Below are 22,526 nucleotides of genomic sequence, written 5' to 3' on the forward strand. Positions count from 1 at the left end.
ATTACATATGGAAATCAATCTGAATAACGCATTGTTAATCAGACGAATTATCCTTCTCTGTCCAGAGTCTAGCAAAAGCTTAGTTGTGGATTATTCGTCTTCAGCTTAGAGGTGGGAACTAATATATACAGCAGCTGGAAACTATTGGCTCTCCACACTGACGACCAAATACAGATAGTTGTGGATTATTCGTCTTCAGCTTAGAGGTGGGAACTAATATATACAGCAGCTGGAAACTATTGGCTCTCCACACTGACGACCAAATACAGATAGTTGTGGATTATTCGTCTTCAGCTTAGAGGTGGGAACTAATATATACAGCAGCTGGAAACTATTGGCTCTCCACACTGACGACCAAATACAGATAGTTGTGGATTATTCGTCTTCAGCTTAGAGGTGGGAACTAATATATACAGCAGCTGGAAACTATTGGCTCTCCACACTGACGACCAAATACAGATAGTTGTGGATTATTCGTCTTCAGCTTAGAGGTGGGAACTAATATATACAGCAGCTGGAAACTATTGGCTCTCCACACTGACGACCAAATACAGATAGTTGTGGATTATTCGTCTTCAGCTTAGAGGTGGGAACTAATATATACAGCAGCTGGAAACTATTGGCTCTCCACACTGACGACCAAATACAGATAGTTGTGGATTATTCGTCTTCAGCTTAGAGGTGGGAACTAATATATACAGCAGCTGGAAACTATTGGCTCTCCACACTGACGACCAAATACAGATAGTTGTGGATTATTCGTCTTCAGCTTAGAGGTGGGAACTAATATATACAGCAGCTGGAAACTATTGGCTCTCCACACTGACGACCAAATACAGATAGTTGTGGATTATTCGTCTTCAGCTTAGAGGTGGGAACTAATATATACAGCAGCTGGAAACTATTGGCTCTCCACACTGACGACCAAATACAGATAGTTGTGGATTATTCGTCTTCAGCTTAGAGGTGGGAACTAATATATACAGCAGCTGGAAACTATTGGCTCTCCACACTGACGACCAAATACAGATAGTTGTGGATTATTCGTCTTCAGCTTAGAGGTGGGAACTAATATATACAGCAGCTGGAAACTATTGGCTCTCCACACTGACGACCAAATACAGATAGTTGTGGATTATTCGTCTTCAGCTTAGAGGTGGGAACTAATATATACATCAGCTGGAAACTATTGGCTCTCCACACTGACGACCAAATACAGATAGTTGTGGATTATTCGTCTTCAGCTTAGAGGTGGGAACTAATATATAAAGCAGCTGGAAACTATTGGCTCTCCACACTGACGACCAAATACAGATAGTTGTGGATTATTCGTCTTCAGCTTAGAGGTGGGAACTAATATATACAGCAGCTGGAAACTATTGGCTCTCCACACTGACGACCAAATACAGATAGTTGTGGATTATTCGTCTTCAGCTTAGAGGTGGGAACTAATATATACAGCAGCTGGAAACTATTGGCTCTCCACACTGACGACCAAATACAGATAGTTGTGGATTATTCGTCTTCAGCTTAGAGGTGGGAACTAATATATACAGCAGCTGGAAACTATTGGCTCTCCACACTGACGACCAAATACAGATAGTTGTGGATTATTCGTCTTCAGCTTAGAGGTGGGAACTAATATATACAGCAGCTGGAAACTATTGGCTCTCCACACTGACGACCAAATACAGATAGTTGTGGATTATTCGTCTTCAGCTTAGAGGTGGGAACTAATAATATACAGCAGCTGGAAACTATTGGCTCTCCACACTGACGACCAAATACAGATAGAATTATTGTGAAATAGATATTGAAGATGTTATTAATACTCAAAACATTAAACGCCTGCCAGTGTGATGTACATCTTTGTCAACTGACAGAGCTAAACATAAAGAATTTTATTATAAACACTCTGAGCCGGCAAAAGTGTGTTGTGGGCGTGTCAGCCAAAATAAAGCTCAACTTCTTTTACTTTCAGTGAAAATCATGAAGCTTATTGAAGCAACTGCTGAAATTATTTCCTAGAATGATAAACTATTTCTTTGGACTGTCTAGGGCCTAGGAGTCAAAAAGCTTTATGTTAATTGACGACTTCAGTTTTCTTTCAAGTCGTTATGGATCAAACCTCTTCGGAGTTTCTGTTCAGTGATCGGAATAAAAATGATTTATTTTATCACAGTAACAGAGCCGCATTTCCTTCGTATTACTTTTTATATAGTTTTACTTAACCTCAAGGTCAACACGACAAACCAATTTATTTTATTTGCCCACAAGTAGAACCAATTTTAGGAAAAAATCTCAATTCCCTGTAGGTATGCTCGTATGTGTGCAATATAACTTTACAAATATCCAACATAAAGAACGCCTACGATCATAAATTAATACGTGAGCATCTCCTATCGTTATCCTATATTCCTTATTATTACATAAAATAAATTTTAATTAGATACAATAAATCACCATCTCTAAACAACTTAAACATAACTCACTTGATTAATTAACTCAATATTTTTATTAGTATAGAAACTATAATTAATCGATTTATTTAATTTCTTCGTTCATTGTTTTTTTCTATTACATCATTATGTTTTCTTGATTTTGCAATAGTTTTAGCCGCTAATGTGGAGAGTCGTTAAATAATAATAATATTAAGAGTTTATTTCTGAATGTATTCAGGGATAGAGCAATGAAATACATTCCATATTTTAAATAGCGGATAATTAATAACAATACACAGATAGGCAATGCGGAATAGAAGTAAAAAATATGTGCAAACAGCCGTTAACGGAGGATATTTGAACATCTCCCGTCTCTTGTCGGGTCATCAGTGTAGACTCCATCCAGGCAACCGTGGCAATGATGATGTGTTATTTGATTGGCGTAGTCAGCGCCATAGGCTTTCCATGTGGTGGTGGAGAAGCGTGTCCTTTCTAGTCATGTAAACAACGCCCAGCTTTTACCAATCCACATTTACTCAAAGTTGGGGCCTGGTTACTTGAGCCGGTCTGAGATACCCCGAGCATCTTAATGGAGTTTAAATTTAAAGTCTCTATAAGTCTCCGTGAATTAAAACTTACCAAGAGCCACAAGAATACTAAGTAGGTATCTGAATAAATGAAGGTAGTTTGAGTAATGTAAAATATAACGAAATAACGTTATTCGGTAGTGGTGTCAATTCTTCAAATCGTCAACTTAATATGTAGAATTATTTTGATATTGTTACATATTTATTAAAAAATGTATTTATTTACATTTATAAAATAATTAACAAAGTACGTAGTACATTATATTTTATAATATAATAACTGATAAAACATTTCCCGAAAATTAATAAATACATAATAACAAAGCAGTTAAAAACCCACCCGCAGGTTTTTTGCTGCTAGGCCTTACGGGCGGCACTTAGTTGGGCTTCGCCAAGTTTAAGTGATACTAACAACAGTTACATTTAATAGGTAGATATGAAGTCATTTACAGAGAGAAGGTGAGTATATATTGTTGCATTAACATGGAATAGGAAGGAGCTAATGAATAATAACATGTTAAATTTCGGAAAAATAAGAATGAAAATTGTTTGAAAAAAATAAATTGAACGTATTTGTTATGGATTCTTTGAAATGAAACACTATTATTCACTATATGTTTTACAGAATCTGCTCTCATAGGAGACTGGCAGAGTTTAAATATATGTTACAAACCGTCAATGTCTATAAGCTAAGTAGTAAATCAAATAGTAATTAAAGATAGTGATAACAAAGTTTGCTGAAATAATAGATTATTACATATTGATTAATTGTTCCCGTGTTTGTGAATAAAAGGAGCGTAATTGTGTGATAAGATTAGCAGTCGGTTTAGTTAAAAGGTGTTTATTTTACTCCAACTAATGGTAATTCTTTACCTACAACTATCGTTTTTAATACACATTTAGAAAAAAACGAACATTTGATTCAACATAATGACAATAAACAACAACTTTTTGCATTTACGATTTTGAAAAATATTGATTTCACTGAGTTTTAAATATATTTTTGGTATGAAAGTTTCCTTCTTAAAACTTATTTTTTTTACTGGCAAACCTGCCACTTGGAAATGTAACTACGGCGGAATTTATTCGGTGAGTTATGAAAGGTTCCAGTTCTGTTCGCTGTGGGGTCACAGGTAAATTTTGTAACCGTATTTCAGTCTGAAACCGGTTTTTAATTTTCAAGTCTTAATTTTTTGGGTCCGGTCGCTTTTAAACCGAAATGAACCTTACGGTCAGTTAAAATTGAGAGGAGCTATGCGGAATTTACCCGAAACAAACTATTTGAATTCGACCAGTCAGAGGGCCGAAACCGTCCAGACGAAAGCGTAATAATACTATCAGATAAAAATAGGAAAGAATTTCAGTCATTTTTATTATGAATGTTCAATTTCTAAATGAAATAGTAGTTTATTTATAAATTTCGATTATAACTAGTTAAAATAATTTTTAAAGTTAAGGCATTTATCAAAGCCCTCATCGAAATTCGACGGAGTACCGATGACGACGTACGTACTTAGGTTTTATCGGTTGACAGTAAAGTCAGTCCCACTTGGGTCGGTATGAAAACAAAAAAAAAACATTTAAATAAATATAATGATTTCAAAAAACATGAATTCATTTGTAAACCTCAATAGTGACCGGCACGCGATTATGCGCAGCGAAACTTGGCTCAAAGTTTTCCGCATTCCGATTTTATTAATATCGAACTCAGAAGGAGTCGTGAGTTCAATATCTCGGCTGGCTAAATTCTCCACCACGACACAAGCAACATTTTCCGCTTGCCGTGATAGTAGTGGGAGATTTTCAAATAATATCAGGTTATTTGTAACTCGGGAATGTTTGTTTTTTGGTGTTGTCTGTAAAATGTAGGTATATTTATATATTTACGCCCGTCAGGCTTTTAGATAAAACGAGAATTAAATAACACTACATAGTGAATTAAAATTAACAAAATAAATTATGACATTTTTTTCCCAGCTGCATGAATGGGATTTCAATTCAATTTATCTATATTGGCAGCACATAAAGCAATATATAATATTTTAACGAACTTCTATGCTTGGTTTTTAATTCGTAATCTCCAGGCATATAGGAAAGTGGCTTTTCACTTTATCGCGTAGGATGTCAAATGCATGTTAAACTGATATAGTGACCAGAACTCTTAGTTATTTTCTTAATCATGTTTCTCTTCTTCTTATAGGTCTCTTGGGTGAGAAAACGACCTGGCTACGATAAAATGGAGATACTAACTATTGGACAACAAACCTACACCGCTGATTCCAGGTAATTAATTAACGTATGACATTTTACAAGGCGTTCTTTCAAATGTATTCTTCAAAACGTAGTACCTAGTACTTAAATCAGAACAACTAACTTTTAACATAACATGACAGGATAGTTAATCTTTCCCCAAAGTACTACAGGAAAAAGGAAACTTGAGTTCAAATTTCGATGAAAAAACTTTATTAGTCGCCGTATTGTGCAAAGCAGCGTACCTTGGCTTAGAGCTGCCTTAACCTTGTCACAATGTCACAATCCACCCGATTCTTTACACTCTACCTGCAACTTCAAAACAATATACAAGAACAAAGGCATTCGAGTACGTATTACTTATCGCAGTTTCCAACAGAGTTACTTACTGCATAAGTGGTAACATTGGGATGTGGTTGGTTAGTTTGAATTTGATTTTATTTCCACACAATATATATATCTCCAGTCTTTCTAGCACCGGAACATCGATAATGATAGTAACTTGTCACCGTGCCTGAGCATGACTGCTTATGACAAAACTAGCATTGGAAAGACGAATTAACTACGATCACATTTTTATAATTTTGGCAATTATGAATTTTACGTCATAAAATAATATTATTACGAAAACAAATCCAGTTAGAGCATCTGGATTTGTTCTGGTTTGCTTATCTAGGTATGTAAGAAACACACCCGTTTTTCTCCCGAATCTGGTTATCATATTGAGATGAGAAGAATAAACTTTATGCAAACTAAATTACAATAAAATTATCATACTATCATAATAAAATTAGCATTATATAATCAAAATACTTCACGTGAACTGTTTTCTTGGAAGGGTGATGTTTGTTACACAAAATTATTTCACCAGACAAAACATAAATTTCATAATTTTAACATTAAAGCGTTTTATAAGATTCAATTGTCCGTAATATTGATTCTCATGAGCACATGGGTACCAATTTACCTACTTATTGTAAATAATTTTGAAATTAGAATGAGAAAAAGAAACGGAGAACTTCTTTTTGGACTTTTCCATTTGTTGGAATTAAAAGCAACAGGCGCTATTGTTTCTCTATTTCCACAGCAACAGCAACCTTTTGCGGTCAATATTTAATATTATTCAATTGTTTTTTTTTTAATATTTCGGAATGTCTCTATGCCTATCGTTTTTTTTCGACATTGCATTTTATATGGGAGTTGAGACATTTTTTATTTTATTTTTAACTCCTCAGGCTAATTTTTTTAGGCTTTGGGAACTATCTGTATTATCCTTAAAATCGTTGTGTCTTCCCTACCGTCAAAGTTAGAAACATATACTAAACGGCGCCAGAAAGAAAAAATAACTACCTTTTTATTTAATATAGAAATTAACCACAGAATAATCAAATATTCACCTCCATGAAACCAAGGTTCAGAAGGTTCCAACTGCAATTTGAGAAAAAATTATGAAACGACAAATAATGAGGTTTGCTGTAATGGTTATAATACGTTTTTCCGGTGACTTTTTTTTTCGTTTTCAGTAATTTTAGTTCAGCGTTTAAAATAAAATAATATTAAAAAAATGTTTGTTGAGCCATTTTTAAATGATCTCCCTTCAGGCCAAAGACCTTTTTATTTATTAATAATTTAACATTGAAAAACACTAAGCAATATGTTATTTACTCGACACTAATATTATTGTATTGAACCAAAGTGCAAAAATATATGCTTGACAACACCTGGAAAATTTAAAGGTAGTTATTAAAAGACCTTCTTTATAACATTTTAATGGGTTCTTATGTGAATTTTGACCAAGGTTGCCAATTCATATGTTCTAAAATACTTACAAAAGATGAAGACGTGTTAGATTCACCAAAAAATTCTACTGAAATTAACATTTATTTTGTATTATTTAGTCATTTTCAAATCGTTCAGGCAATAAAAATAGACTTTTTCTGAAAGAAGACTTTTAAATATAATTTTTAAATACGGTTGGTTCAAGAAATGTCCGGAATCTCCTCATTGTCGCCACAATAAGGTTCTCCAGTAAAAAATTCAATTCTTAAAAAAATTTTAGAAAATTTCCGTATATTGAGGAATTCTCCACGAATTGGCAACCCGATGTGGATATTGTAGACTATAGATATATTACTCACGTAGACTGGTTGTGATGAATCAACAGATTCAGTCAATTTGATGGCATTTTATTCATTTTTTATTGACGATTCATAAATTCTACGGATAATAATACACAATCAGATTATTACATATTCAGAATAAGTGTTTGTTGATCTATATGAAAATATTTTTTGAAGCCATAATATTTGTCACTGGAGTTCCTTACTTTCAATTAAAATCGATCCTTAGGACAATAAACCCTTGGTGCAGCGACCAAAAAAAGGCAAATTACCCCCCCTCAGCAAAGTCCCATTTTTGACTATAACAAAACTCTCAGGTCAGCGATATGTAATTGCGCATGGATTTCCTAGGCGACCCGCAATAGTGGCAGCTAGTAATCACCTCCGCATCATTTTTTCCCATCACTAATCAATAGACCTGTGAACGTAAATTTTACGAGGCATTACACTTCATGCTTTACCAATCAATTATGTATCTCTCAGAGTTACGCATTTAATAGTGCGATTCCTACAAAACCAAAGAAAAAATTAGCAGAAAAAATGTTGGAAATTTTTGAAATATGGCAAAATAAAAAAACATCACCGAATTATTTTCAAATCGGTGAACTTATATCAACTTTTTTTCCCTGCAAGGTTCTCAGTGGACTTCCTTCAACCCAGCACTTGGAGACTGGTGCTGAGACGTGCTGTGGTAGAAGATTCTGGCAACTACGAGTGCCAACTAAGCACCCACCCCCCTCTCATATCAAGGCATCAACTCATCGTCCATGGTAAGTTCAATAATATAATAAATTGTAGATATATTTAAGAATGAGGTTTTGATTCCAGTAATTATATGAAGTGCAATCCGAAATTTCTAAGACATGTAATACATTAAAATTTCCGTTCCCAACGGGGGTACTTACACAAAACCTCCAAAGTGACTATCCTTCGTGTATAATTTTAAAATGGAGACCAGATAGTTTCGTTTTTTTTTCATTTCTTCAAAACCTATAAATACATAATCTACGATAAGATTTAAACCACATAAAATGTATCAGATAATAGAATCATTTTTTTTAATTTGTACTGTACACTTGCACACAGAAACCATCTCACAGTTTACAAATTCTATGCGCACAGTGACTCCCTCGTTGGTGATCTCACTCGCTCGTTCTATTACCCAATTTGAGTGACGGGTTACGTATACTTACGTGTGACGCTTCTGTTTTGGGTTTTTCTTATTTTACGTATATCAAGATTGGAAACTGTACTGTACTTCGCCTACTCTAACCAATATTAAAAAAAATATCATAAAACCTTTGTGCAGAAAGGAGAAGTAAAGCCTTCACAGTATCTGGCAAACTCTCTATAAAAAGAACATATAAAAAAACCATCCAAATAGCTGGGATTTACTACGCATTTAACATACGGGTCATACGGAGTATAACTCCGCGTAATAACTTATACGTATTTTTTCAATTTGTATGTTTTTACATGTAAAGACGTAACTAAGATTCAACATCTCAACTTCAAAAAAAATTAACCACACACAACATAATTACAGCATATAACCACACACAACATAATTACAGCATATAACCACACACAACATAATTACAGCATATAACCACACACAACATAATTACAGCATATAACCACACACAACATTATTACAGCATATAACAACATGCACAGAATAAAACAACGTCTTTTCAGATGCTGATACTTCAATTGATCTTTTTTTTATATTAACATTATTTTATAATGTAACTTTAATTTTACATTATCTTTTGATGTAAACAAATATACTTCGATCTGTCTTTTTAATATTTTTTTTTCTGAAAATGTTAAAATAAATAAAGTTCATCGTGTTTTTTTTTCAAATACACTTGTTATAACGTTACGGATTCATGCAAATCAGAAAACATGTTTTACTATAGAAGTAATGTGTATAAAACGATTTGTTTAATAAAGTATGTTATAGACCAACAGAAATCAACGACAACTATTTGTTTACACTGCCATTGTATATATTCTGTGGTTACGATGCGCCAAAACCATAATTTAATTTACACATAATAATAAATAGAATAATCTATAATATGTCGTTACAGTTATTAAAATTTGTAAAGGTCATATACTCATAAGCCAAATGTCAAACACAGAACGTTGATTTCCAAGAAAAAATTCCGTTTGCTTAAAAAGCTCATCCTGGCACTAAGGACCTCGATATGGGGAGAAGTCTGGCATTTGCGAGGGATAAAAACTCCAGAAGACTTTTAGGAGAAAACTCTTTAACTAGAACTTATTTTGTTTGAGAGGAAAAATAATCTCAGGCAATCCGCTGCTACCGGGCAATACAAAATGAAACATTTTCTACATGTATTTCAGAATCAGAGAAAAATCACATTTGGAATAAAAGTCCGAGATAAAATGAGGACAGGAAAATTCAAAGGCACTAAGCAATTAATACACTGTAGGTTGTCTACCATTTTCCGCCATGGTATAAGTAATAGATGCTCATTCCTTCAGGCTTCTCAAAGACTCTAATTATTTTTAATGAACGAAGCTAAATTTATTCTTTGTGCATTCACTGTGGCATTGATTGTTGTAGTTATAAATTAAGTTTTTTATCTTGTTCAATACACGCTAATGTGGTTTTCGGTTACGTTGTGATAAATTGTACCTATGGACAGTGAATTGTTTGTACCGATGGACTGTCCACAGGTTCAAACTCCAACCTTAACGGTCAAAGCTTAAGGCTTCAAGCTCAAAGCTCCAACCTTAAAACTTTATTTTCAAAGCTCCAAGCTTAAAGCTTTGAGCTTTCTTTTCTGTTTTACTGCATAATAAATTAACCCCTTTGTAATAAAAATAATTTTTGGCATTTAACACCTTTGGAAAATAAATCGAACTTTCTAGGTCAAATTGAGCCGTTTACTATGATCGCTCTTTTATTGTAACAGGCCCACTCATCTGGAATAGATTTCCCTCAGCTCTTACTTATCTCCATAATTTGGTTTAATTTAAACGGGCTTTAAAAACAAAATTATAAACTTCTTTTCAATATTTTATACTAAGCCATATTTAATATTGTTTCATTTCTGAACACAAACTGCCTCCTGTTTTATATTATGTTTTAGTTTTAATATTCTGGTTTTGTCCTGTCCTGCTGTTATTGTTATTCTAAGTTTTGTCATCACTTTGTATAAACAGTATATTTAGTATTATAAAATTAGATCTGTATTGGGTAAGGCACACTGTAGGAATAATTTTAAGAATATGTCCACTTATACAGAATTACCGTTTTTAAGTTTGTTATAGTAAAGCGCACTTGAAGTGAAATGACACTAAACTGCGCTATATAAATGCCATGTTACTATTATTATTATTATATGGGATGGTTATAACACGAAAATTTGCTAAAATATGTTGACAGGTATGTAAACCATTGTGTTATGTTTGTAAAGCACATATAATAGAAAATAAGTAGATATGGCATGGATGAGTGCCGATTGTAGCCGAACTACGATCAAACTACATGGAAAGTTTTCCGTATTTAACATCTTAGATTGTAGAATGGGTAACTAAATTGCTAAGTTGGCGACACTTTTGTGAGCGTTGTTTTATACTAAAAACGTTTGATATCCTTCCTCCCTTGTTAACATTATCTACTTTGTGAAAATTCGTATTTATGAACACCGTGTTCATGTGTGCTAAGCTGTCACTGGTACGTCCAATAAGCTCCTTCAGTTATTTCCGTATCACCCTGTCACTTTGCGGAAATCCCATCGATATAATCCTTGCTTTTTACGTTCCAAATCTGTTTTCTAATAGGCCCAGTGATAATTGTTTTTTTTTGTTTTCACGATGGTTAAATATATACGATAGAAGGTCAAACCCTTACAGCTAACCCCAGAAGAGAGAAAAACGATCGTTAGCTAGTCGCTTTTGTTTCAAAGGGCTACAATAATATAATAACATTATTAAAATAATTAGTTAGATCACTGTGAATGAAGCTGTTGTTTGTTGATTTTTGGGCTTTTATAATAAGATTATAAATTCAACTAAAACAACAATCAAACATATCATACATAATTTAATATATCAGAAAAGAATCCTTAAACGATGAGATGTTGTAAACCGATTTTTTTTCTGTTTGATTTTTCTAGTTTTAGAAAAATATTTGTAGATTGCAACATAATTTCACATTGAGAAAAAAATGCGAAAATTAAGAAAAAAGTGACAATCTCCAATTAAAGGTTTGTTTTTATGCTAAAGGTAGAAGAAAAGAGGAAAAGTTGGAGAGATATAGATTGGAAAGTACCCGGCTATTCAGATCTGGTCACCAAATATAATGGAGGACGATTCTGAGAGTATCTACCAATCCAGCACACTAAAGACTGGCAGTATCTACCAATTCAAAATACTAGATACTTAGAGTATCTACCAATCCAGCACACTAAAGACTGAGAGTATCTACCAATACAGTACACTATAGACTAAGAGTATCTACCAATACAGCACACTATAAACTAAGAGTATCTACCAATACAGCACACTATAGACTGAAAGTAACTACCGATACAGTACACTATAGACTAAGAGTATCTACCAATACAGCACACTATAAACTAAGAGTATCTACCAATACAGCACACTATAGACTGAAAGTAACTACCGATACAGTACACTATAGACTGAGAGTATCTACCAATACAGTACACTATAGACTAAGAGTATCTACCAATACAGCACACTATAAACTAAGAGTATCTACCAATACAGCACACTATAGACTGAAAGTAACTACCGATACAGTACACTATAGACTAAGAGTATCTACCAATACAGCACACTATAAACTAAGAGTATCTACCAATACAGCACACTATAGACTGAAAGTAACTACCGATACAGTACACTATAGACTGAGAGTATCTACCAATACAGCTCACTATAAACTGAGAGTATCTACCAATCCAGCACACTATAGACTGAGAGTATCTACCAATACAGCACACTATAGACTGAAAGTATCTACCGATACAATACACTATAGACTGAGAGTATCTACCAATACAGCTCACTATAGACTGAAAGTATCTACCGATACAAAACACTATAGACTCAGAGTATCTACCAATACAGCTCACTATAGACTGAGAGTATCTGCCAATCCATTACACTATAGACTGAGAGTATCTACCAATACAGCTCACTATAGACTGAAAGTATCTACCGATACAGTACACTATAGACTGAGAGTATCTACCAATACAGCTCACTATAGACTGAAAGTATCTACCGATACAGTACACTATAGACTGAGAGTATCTACCAATACAGCTCACTATAGACTGAGAGTATCTACCAATCTAGCACACTATAGACTGAGAGTATCTACCAATACAGTACACTATAGACTAAGAGTATCTACCAATACAGCACACTATAGACTGAAATTATCTACCGATACAGAACACTATAGACTGAGAGTATCTACCAATACAGCTCACTATAGACTGAAAGTATCTACCGATACAGTACACTATAGACTGAGAGTATCTACCAATACAGCTCACTATAGACTGAGAGTATCTACCAATAAAGTTCACTATAGACTAAGAGTATCTACCAATACAGCTCACTATAGACTGAGAGTATCTACCAATACAGTACACTATAAACTAAGAGTATCTACCAATACAGTACACTATAGACTAAGAGTATCTTCAATACAGCACACTATGGACTGAACGTATCTACGATACAGTACACTATAGACAAAGAGTATCTACCAATACAGCTCACTATAGACTGAGAGTATCTACCAATCCAGCTCACTATAGACTGAGAGTATCTACCAATACAGCTCACTATAGACTGAAAGTATCTACCGATACAGTACACTATAGACTGAGAGTATCTACCAATACAGCTCACTATAGACTGAGAGTATCTACCAATACAGTTCACTATAGACTTAGAGTATCTACCAATACAGCACACTATAGACTGAAAGTATCTACCGATACAGTACACTATAGACTGAGAGTATCTACCAATACAGCTCACTATAGACTGAAAGTATCTACCGATACAGTACACTATAGACTGAGAGTATCTACCAATACAGCTCACTATAGACTGAAAGTATCTACCGATACAGTACACTATAGACTGAGAGTATCTACCAATCCAGCACACTAAAGACTGGCAGTATCTACCAATTCAAAATACTAGATACTTAGAGTATCTACCAATCCAGCACACTAAAGACTGAGAGTATCTACCAATACAGTACACTATAGACTAAGAGTATCTACCAATACAGCACACTATAAACTAAGAGTATCTACCAATACAGCACACTATAGACTGAAAGTAACTACCGATACAGTACACTATAGACTAAGAGTATCTACCAATACAGCACACTATAAACTAAGAGTATCTACCAATACAGCACACTATAGACTGAAAGTAACTACCGATACAGTACACTATAGACTGAGAGTATCTACCAATACAGCTCACTATAAACTGAGAGTATCTACCAATCCAGCACACTATAGACTGAGAGTATCTACCAATACAGCACACTATAGACTGAAAGTATCTACCGATACAATACACTATAGACTGAGAGTATCTACCAATACAGCTCACTATAGACTGAAAGTATCTACCGATACAGTACACTATAGACTGAGAGTATCTACCAATACAGCTCACTATAGACTGAAAGTATCTACCGATACAGTACACTATAGACTGAGAGTATCTACCAATACAGCTCACTATAGACTGAGAGTATCTACCAATCTAGCACACTATAGACTGAGAGTATCTACCAATACAGTACACTATAGACTAAGAGTATCTACCAATACAGCACACTATAGACTGAAATTATCTACCGATACAGAACACTATAGACTGAGAGTATCTACCAATACAGCTCACTATAGACTGAAAGTATCTACCGATACAGTACACTATAGACTGAGAGTATCTACCAATACAGCTCACTATAGACTGAGAGTATCTACCAATAAAGTTCACTATAGACTAAGAGTATCTACCAATACAGCTCACTATAGACTGAGAGTATCTACCAATACAGTACACTATAAACTAAGAGTATCTACCAATACAGTACACTATAGACTAAGAGTATCTTCAATACAGCACACTATGGACTGAACGTATCTACGATACAGTACACTATAGACAAAGAGTATCTACCAATACAGCTCACTATAGACTGAGAGTATCTACCAATCCAGCTCACTATAGACTGAGAGTATCTACCAATACAGCTCACTATAGACTGAAAGTATCTACCGATACAGTACACTATAGACTGAGAGTATCTACCAATACAGCTCACTATAGACTGAGAGTATCTACCAATACAGTTCACTATAGACTTAGAGTATCTACCAATACAGCACACTATAGACTGAAAGTATCTACCGATACAGTACACTATAGACTGAGAGTATCTACCAATACAGCTCACTATAGACTGAAAGTATCTACCGATACAGTACACTATAGACTGAGAGTATCTACCAATACAGCTCACTATAGACTGAGAGTATCTACCAATCTAGCACACTATAGACTGAGAGTATCTACCAATACAGCACACTATAGACTGAAATTATCTACCGATACAGAACACTATAGACTGAGAGTATCTACCAATACAGTTCACTATAGACTTAGAGTATCTACCAATACAGCACACTATAGACTGAAAGTATCTACCGATACAGTACACTATAGACTGAGAGTATCTACCAATACAGCTCACTATAGACTGAAAGTATCTACCGATACAGTACACTATAGACTGAGAGTATCTACCAATACAGCTCACTATAGACTGAGAGTATCTACCAATCTAGCACACTATAGACTGAGAGTATCTACCAATACAGTACACTATAGACTAAGAGTATCTACCAATACAGCACACTATAGACTGAAATTATCTACCGATACAGAACACTATAGACTGAGAGTATCTACCAATACAGCTCACTATAGACTGAAAGTATCTACCGATACAGTACACTATAGACTGAGAGTATCTACCAATACAGCTCACTATAGACTGAGAGTATCTACCAATAAAGTTCACTATAGACTAAGAGTATCTACCAATACAGCTCACTATAGACTGAGAGTATCTACCAATACAGTACACAATAAACTAAGAGTATCTACCAATACAGTACACTATAGACTAAGAGTATCTTCAATACAGCACACTATGGACTGAACGTATCTACGATACAGTACACTATAGACAAAGAGTATCTACCAATCCAGCTCACTATAGACTGAGAGTATCTACCAATACAGCTCACTATAGACTGAAAGTATCTACCGATACAGTACACTATAGACTGAGAGTATCTACCAATACAGCTCACTATAGACTGAGAGTATCTACCAATACAGTTCACTATAGACTTAGAGTATCTACCAATCCAGCTCACTATAGACTGAGAGTATCTACCAATCCAGCACACTATAGACTGAGTGTATCTACCAATACAGTACACTATAGACTGAGAGTATCTACCAATACAGCACACTATAGACTGAAAGTATCTACCGATACAGTACACTTTAGACTAAGAGTATCTACCAATACAGTACATTATAGACTAAGAGTATCTACCAATCCAGCACACTATAGACTGAGAGTATCTACCAATACTGTACACTATAGACTAAGAGTATCTACCAATACAGCACACTATAGACTGACAGTATCTACCGATCCAGTACACTATAGACTGAGAGTATCTACCAATACAGCTCACTATAGACTGAGAGTATCTACCAATCCAGTTCACTATAGACTGAGAGTATCTACCAATCCAGCACACTATTGACTGTCTACAAAGTCCCTTCGATGATCTGATCGTGTATGATGTTGTGGGAGGATTTTTTCTCTCATATATCTGAATAAACGATAGAAAGCTTTTAACCTCTAACTTGAATAGATAATATCTGTCCGGCGCGGCATGTGGTGGTGATGACTTTACTGATATTGTGAACTAAGGGCAACGATTTACATAGTTTACGACTTTCTAACATAGCAAATCCGAAGGCAGAATTTTTCAAACAATAAAATGTTTTTGTAATGTATCAATGTGATACAAGTACTCTTATATTATATCTTATTTTTACATTAGCTCCAAGCAGGAGGCCCATAGGGAAAAAATCCCTCTGACTGCCTTCTTTCCTAAATGCTGTAAATAACGTATTTAAATGAAAATTTAATAAAAAATTTCTGGGTGTGAAGGGTGGGTAGGAATCTGTCAATGTGTCCACGAGTGACGGACGTATAAATCCATCCCTCCTTCTGAGGTGAAAGGCGATGGGTTGATAGAGAGTACGGCTGGAGATTTCAGAAGGTCTCTATCAAAAAGAGTCTCCCGATCCGACCCGCCATGCAGTAGGTGAGTAAACGCATCCGCAGCCAAGACCTACACAAACCTCACCCCGTTAACACGGGTACCCCTGTTAAATCACCAAACGTTGCGAACGACTTTGGGTGAACTATGGCAGGGGTTTTGGTTTTCTAATAAAGTGTTCCGGTACCTATTTTTTAAATTTATTTATAAGTACATGTTACATGATTAACAAATAATAGGCAGCTGACTGTTTCATAGTGCCCAATGGAGGAATGGTTAGTTTTAATTTGAGTCTAGTGTAAACATATTTTTTTAGAATTATGAAAATTGGTAAAAAAATGTTTTCAATAGCTCATAAAAATTGCAAAAGTTTTCTATAAAATAAACACAAATATATAAAATAGTACACATATGTACATACATACATATACATACTATACCCGCCAATTGTTACCATAATAATAATAACCTGAATAAAAAAATAACAAATAAAAAATAAAAAATAACAAATTTAAGACTTCTCAACCTCAGATAGGTCGATGCACTTTTCAAAGAATTTTCAATAATTTTAAATTATCACAATAGGAAAGATGAAAAATGGTTTATGCTTTGCACTTCTACAATATGCATGCCCACAAATTGACAAACATACAAAGACGTGCTACGTTCATACTAATCGAACAATAAATATAGCACGTTCCAGTTTCTAGATGCAAAGCCAAATAACGAAACGCATAAGAAAAAAACGCGTGAATAAATGAAATATTTACGTATAACAGACTGCCTAGCGTGCAACGCATTAGAAAGGGATAGGCATTTAGAGAATTGTGTGTGTGTGGGTGGAACATCAATATTATTATAAACGCCCGTCGTTTTTGTATAAGGCGGCCAGACGGGCGAGCATGTAACGAAAGTCCATGCAATTAATTGTATTTATAATACTATAATATAACCATAGCCGTGGAATAAATTATTGTGAAAATAATTTAATATTCATATTTAGAGTGCATCCAGAATCTGGCAGGCTGGCCCCAACTGCGACGCGTGATTTCTCTTTTCATCCTATAATCCAATCTGGGCTCATTTTATGTTCCAGAAGCCCAGATGTAAACATTGAGTAATACTGTCTGTCAAGTTAAGCGGATGCATTAAAAAAATTGTCCCACATTACGTTGCGATTAAAATAGTTCTGAAACTGGTCCTTCGGGTGTGTTGCGTAGGGCTTATTCCAGCAACATCAACTAATGGAGTGGGTCGCAGTTTCAGAACACCAATACTTATTGCATAATAATCTTTTCTTGCCCGTCAGCTTATATATCTAAATTGGAAAAATTGGCCGCGGTATAATGTTTAGATAGTGCACCGACTGCAGTTGTTTTCTCACGTGTTTTAGAAATATTTTGAAGAGAATGATATAATATATGTACCTATATATTGAATATTAATAAAAAAATTATGTGTAGTTTTTCACTATAGTTGTAATAAAGTATATTTGTAATCAGTAATGATTTAGACGGGAAAGTGTTGTGTTACATTAGGGCTTATTAACGTAACTTATAGTTATAAGTTGTTACATTAGCATTCCAGCCAAGTAATATGCTATATATGAGTGAGTACACAAGCTGAGCTTGTACTCCAATCTTCAGGGTGTGGATTTATATATAGTCAATTTCCCAAATGAAACAAGTCTCTTGATATGAGTTTTTATTGTACAGGTAATACAGGTAATACAGGTTATCAAACAGATCTACAAAAGGTACATAGCTCTTTAAGGCCTGACTTGTTTCTAGCAATCTATTGACTCTAAGGGCTCTGATTGACAAAGGTATAATATTAGCTCACGTGTACTTTACGGTGGATGCGGTGAGACGGTCAGCAGGTGCCATAGGCAGGGGCCTAGGACGGAAGCCGAAGGACTGCCACCGGGGCACGCCACGCTGGACGACAAAGGACGCCAGAGCGGCGGCTGGAGGCGCAGAGACGATGGAGCAGGGCGGGGGCACTGGTTGGAGGGCCAAGGGGCTCCACACAAACAGGCTGGAGCGGCAGACGCCCAGGACTGAGGCAGGGGTCTATGAGTTCACTGTTCTCAGCCTGGCGTGGACGGTAGGAAGGGCGGCCGGCATCAACAGGCGAGGAAGAGCTGGAGCACGGGTCGGTTCGCCAAGGGGTTCTTCACGACCCGGCTGTGGTGAGCAGAGGTGTCTGGGCCGTAGACAGCATGTGGCCCGGACGGAGGAGACATGACACAGCTCTACAATGTAATGGTGCTGGTGATTCGGGGGATCCCTTTGAAGTGGAGAACTGGTACTCGAGAGGCGACACGCAAGGTGAAACAATTCCGCCGGTCCATTTTTACGGCGTCACAGATTTGAGCGGCAAAAGTTAACTCGGAACCAACACAGCATGTTGCAATCCGCGCGCTTCCCAGGGAACTGAGGCGTGGGTAGCTGGCCGCGAGTACTTGACCTGCTTTGGTCGCTCGCGGGGGGGGGCTTGTCCCACTCTTTGGCGCGTGCCCCATGCCCTTATAAGGACACGTTTTGCATCTTAGCCATATGATTGGTTGTAGGTACTTATAGGCCTACGTGACCAATATCAGGTCGGAGACATCGCGGATGTACGTGTATGTATTGGTGTTCACCCGATTGTAGACATGCCGAGATGCGTATATACTAGTGTGTTTACACGCTCTGGGTGTATGATCGAATTCCGGCAACGCGTGAGCATATACTTAACTTTGCAGTTAGCTCTTGCAAGCTTTGTGCAAACATAACACTACCCTCCTTGTCGATGAAACAAGATCCCAGGCAACGTGGCTGAAGCAGGGCAACGTCCTCTTGTTTGCCGTACGAGAGGTACAAAGCTACCTCATTTCACAAAGATTTAAACACTCCCTAACGAGCCAAAACAAAAATTTAACTACCTGAGAGCCAAGTTGAACAATCCTAACAAGTACACTGAACAAGGGTTGCCAAACCTCTTTCAAAAATAATTGCAGAAATGATCTCCAAGGCGCGATACAAAACACGCTATGATTTACATACACAACTTTTTTCCAAACAAAAGAAAACACATGGCCTTCTTCCCAAACAGAAAAGAATACATACGATTTTTCCAAACAGAAAAGACTACACATCACCTTCTTTCCAAACAAAAAGAATACACCTGGCTTCCTTTTTTTTTTCTTAAAAAAAAGACAATACCAAAACAACAAATGTAGCATACAACGTGGTATTACCGAATGGATGTACACAATTTACCACCAGGCCTACACTTTCCATCAAACCACAAAAGAAGAACAATTAACAATGTTCACAATTGTACAATGTTATACAAAATGATATTCTGGTTAGAGAATATTATACGCTTATGCGATTGACCAAAATCAACCCATATTTCGCGTTTTTTACAATGAAATTCTTAAACTAGACATGTTTTTTTTTTTATACACAAAATTCCTGTTATGGAATGTGTACGCTGATTATATCATGCGATTGATCGAAATCAACCCATATTTGCGTCTTTAACAATGAAATTCTTGACACTATACAACACAAGTATCAATACACATGTTATGTTATTTCTTATTATCCATTGATAATTTTGAAAAACGGAAAACAACAAAAATTCTACTCAAGATTTTAACAATATATTCTCATTTAGTCATGGTTTGTCTGGTTGCTAATAATTCTTAGGCATATAGACCAATCCTCTCGTATCGCATATTGATTATACAGGTCAACGCTACCAAGACCTACCATGTAATTAATTATAAGGCTAATATTATCCTATGACATTTAACGATTTATTTCCTATAAACCGTACAGCGCTGTACCAGGTGTTAACAAGAAACACCAGCACGTCGTAACGAAAACGTTCGACAAAATTTTCAGAACACTCATAAAGTGTTCTCACCAAATGACCAGACAAAACCCAAAATGACCTTAAGTGCAATTATTAACCCAATTCATTGGTTAAGATTCAATAATGTCCCAAAATGACATAAATATGCAACCACCATTTGTCCTTAATGACCAACAATTTTAGATTTCCAAATCTAAGACATAATTACGTTATCTTTACAAAAACTATTTCTTCTTACCGGGTATATATTATAATTCATCTTCCTATGAGAACATACACACCGCACTTGACATGGCGTAACACATATTACAATTACACAATTTTATTTCGTCTCAACTTTATGAAGGACTTTACACGCTGGTTTTTTTTTATTGATACCGAGGCAATCAAATACGTGTTTACAATTAAAAAAAATTTACACCATAATTGACATGGCATAACATATAATACAATTACACAATTTTATTTCGTCTCAACTTTATGAAGGACTTTACACGCTATTTCTTTTTATTGATACCGAGGCAATCAAATACGTGTTTACAAAAAAAAATTCACACCATAATTGACATGGTGTAGCATATAATACAAAAACACAATTTTATTTTGTCTCAACTTTATGAAGGACTTTACACGCTGGTTTTTTACCATATTGATACCGAGGCAATCAATTACGTGTTTACAAGAAATTACAATACACAACCCATAACTAATTAATAATTAGTTAGGGAACAATTACACAATTTTAATTTACAAACATATTACATACCACTCAACAACTACTGTGTGTGATAATTCAATTTCTGTTATATAAGACTTATTCGAGTCTTTTTAATTTAAAAATCGAGAACTACATAATCCGATTTCTAGAGATTGACTTCCTTAAAAATAACGACACGTATTCACTGCGCAAGAAGGAGAAAAGAAAAAAAATTTCAGAAAAAAAAACAAATAATTGGTATGTAACCAATTAAATACAAAAACATTTGACATAATTTTCTATATAAGAGAATGTCTGAACAAAAACCACATACGGGGTTTCTCATTTGAACTATACAATTTATAACACAAGATATTTGAGTTATATTTACAAAATGGGTTCCTAATCTACCACTGATAACTTTAAGTGATGAAGAACGAAATCATCACTTCAAAAGTACAGGACATTTCTTACGCCGTTTCCTGTCAACGAAAAGAAGATTATATATACAAATATAACCTTAATTTGTACTAAAAATTGGTATATATTCTTAGTACAATAATTCCACGAAATATAAATTAAGTTTATTTTTCGGTCCCGGGCAGGATATTGAATGCTTAAGGCGGTTTTTTCCTTACTATAATAAAAAAAATTCCACTAAAACTTAAGGTTCTTGAATTTAACCCTCAATCAATGTAACGTGTCGTGTTTCGTAACGAAATATATACAAAAATGTATATTTTTAAATATAATTTTATATAACTTATGTAGTTATCTCATAACTACAACTTATATCTTCTATATCACATAAAAGTGTCTGAGTTTTGATTTATTGTTATTATTACTTTAAAACGAGTTATAGTTATGGAAGAGATAGGTGAAAAGAGAGAGAGAAAAAAAAAAAAATTATATTGTATTTCTATAAGATGTCTGCTAGCTAGTCAGAATCTCACAGAAACACAATAGAATAAACAGAGTGGCTACTATGCCAGCCAATAATAGATGTACTCAAAGATTCATGACGTCTTTGAGTTATAACATTGGATGACACATAGCACCCTGTTTATTTAAATAATATTATTAGAAATGCACGAAATATGTATTATAGTTTACATAATATATCGCATTAAACTGGGTGC

General features: G+C 35.1%; 1 protein-coding gene across 1 annotated transcript in view; it reads left to right on the forward strand.

The window, feature by feature from the left end:
* Window positions 1–5,264: 5,264 nt before the first annotated feature.
* Window positions 5,265–22,526, forward strand: part of LOC149411784 (zwei Ig domain protein zig-8-like) — a 44,830-nt gene continuing 27,568 nt past the window's right edge. The window contains exons 1-2 of the mRNA XM_089646239.1: window positions 5,265–5,311; window positions 8,032–8,168. Of these exons, the coding sequence (XP_089502365.1) occupies window positions 5,265–5,311; window positions 8,032–8,168 (184 nt within the window). The remainder of the gene's footprint in view (window positions 5,312–8,031; window positions 8,169–22,526) is intronic.

This window comes from Hesperophylax consimilis, chromosome 24, assembly GCF_061612785.1.
Source record: "Hesperophylax consimilis isolate HC1 chromosome 24, BYU_Hcon_1.0, whole genome shotgun sequence".
NCBI classification, from domain to species: domain Eukaryota; kingdom Metazoa; phylum Arthropoda; class Insecta; order Trichoptera; family Limnephilidae; genus Hesperophylax; species Hesperophylax consimilis.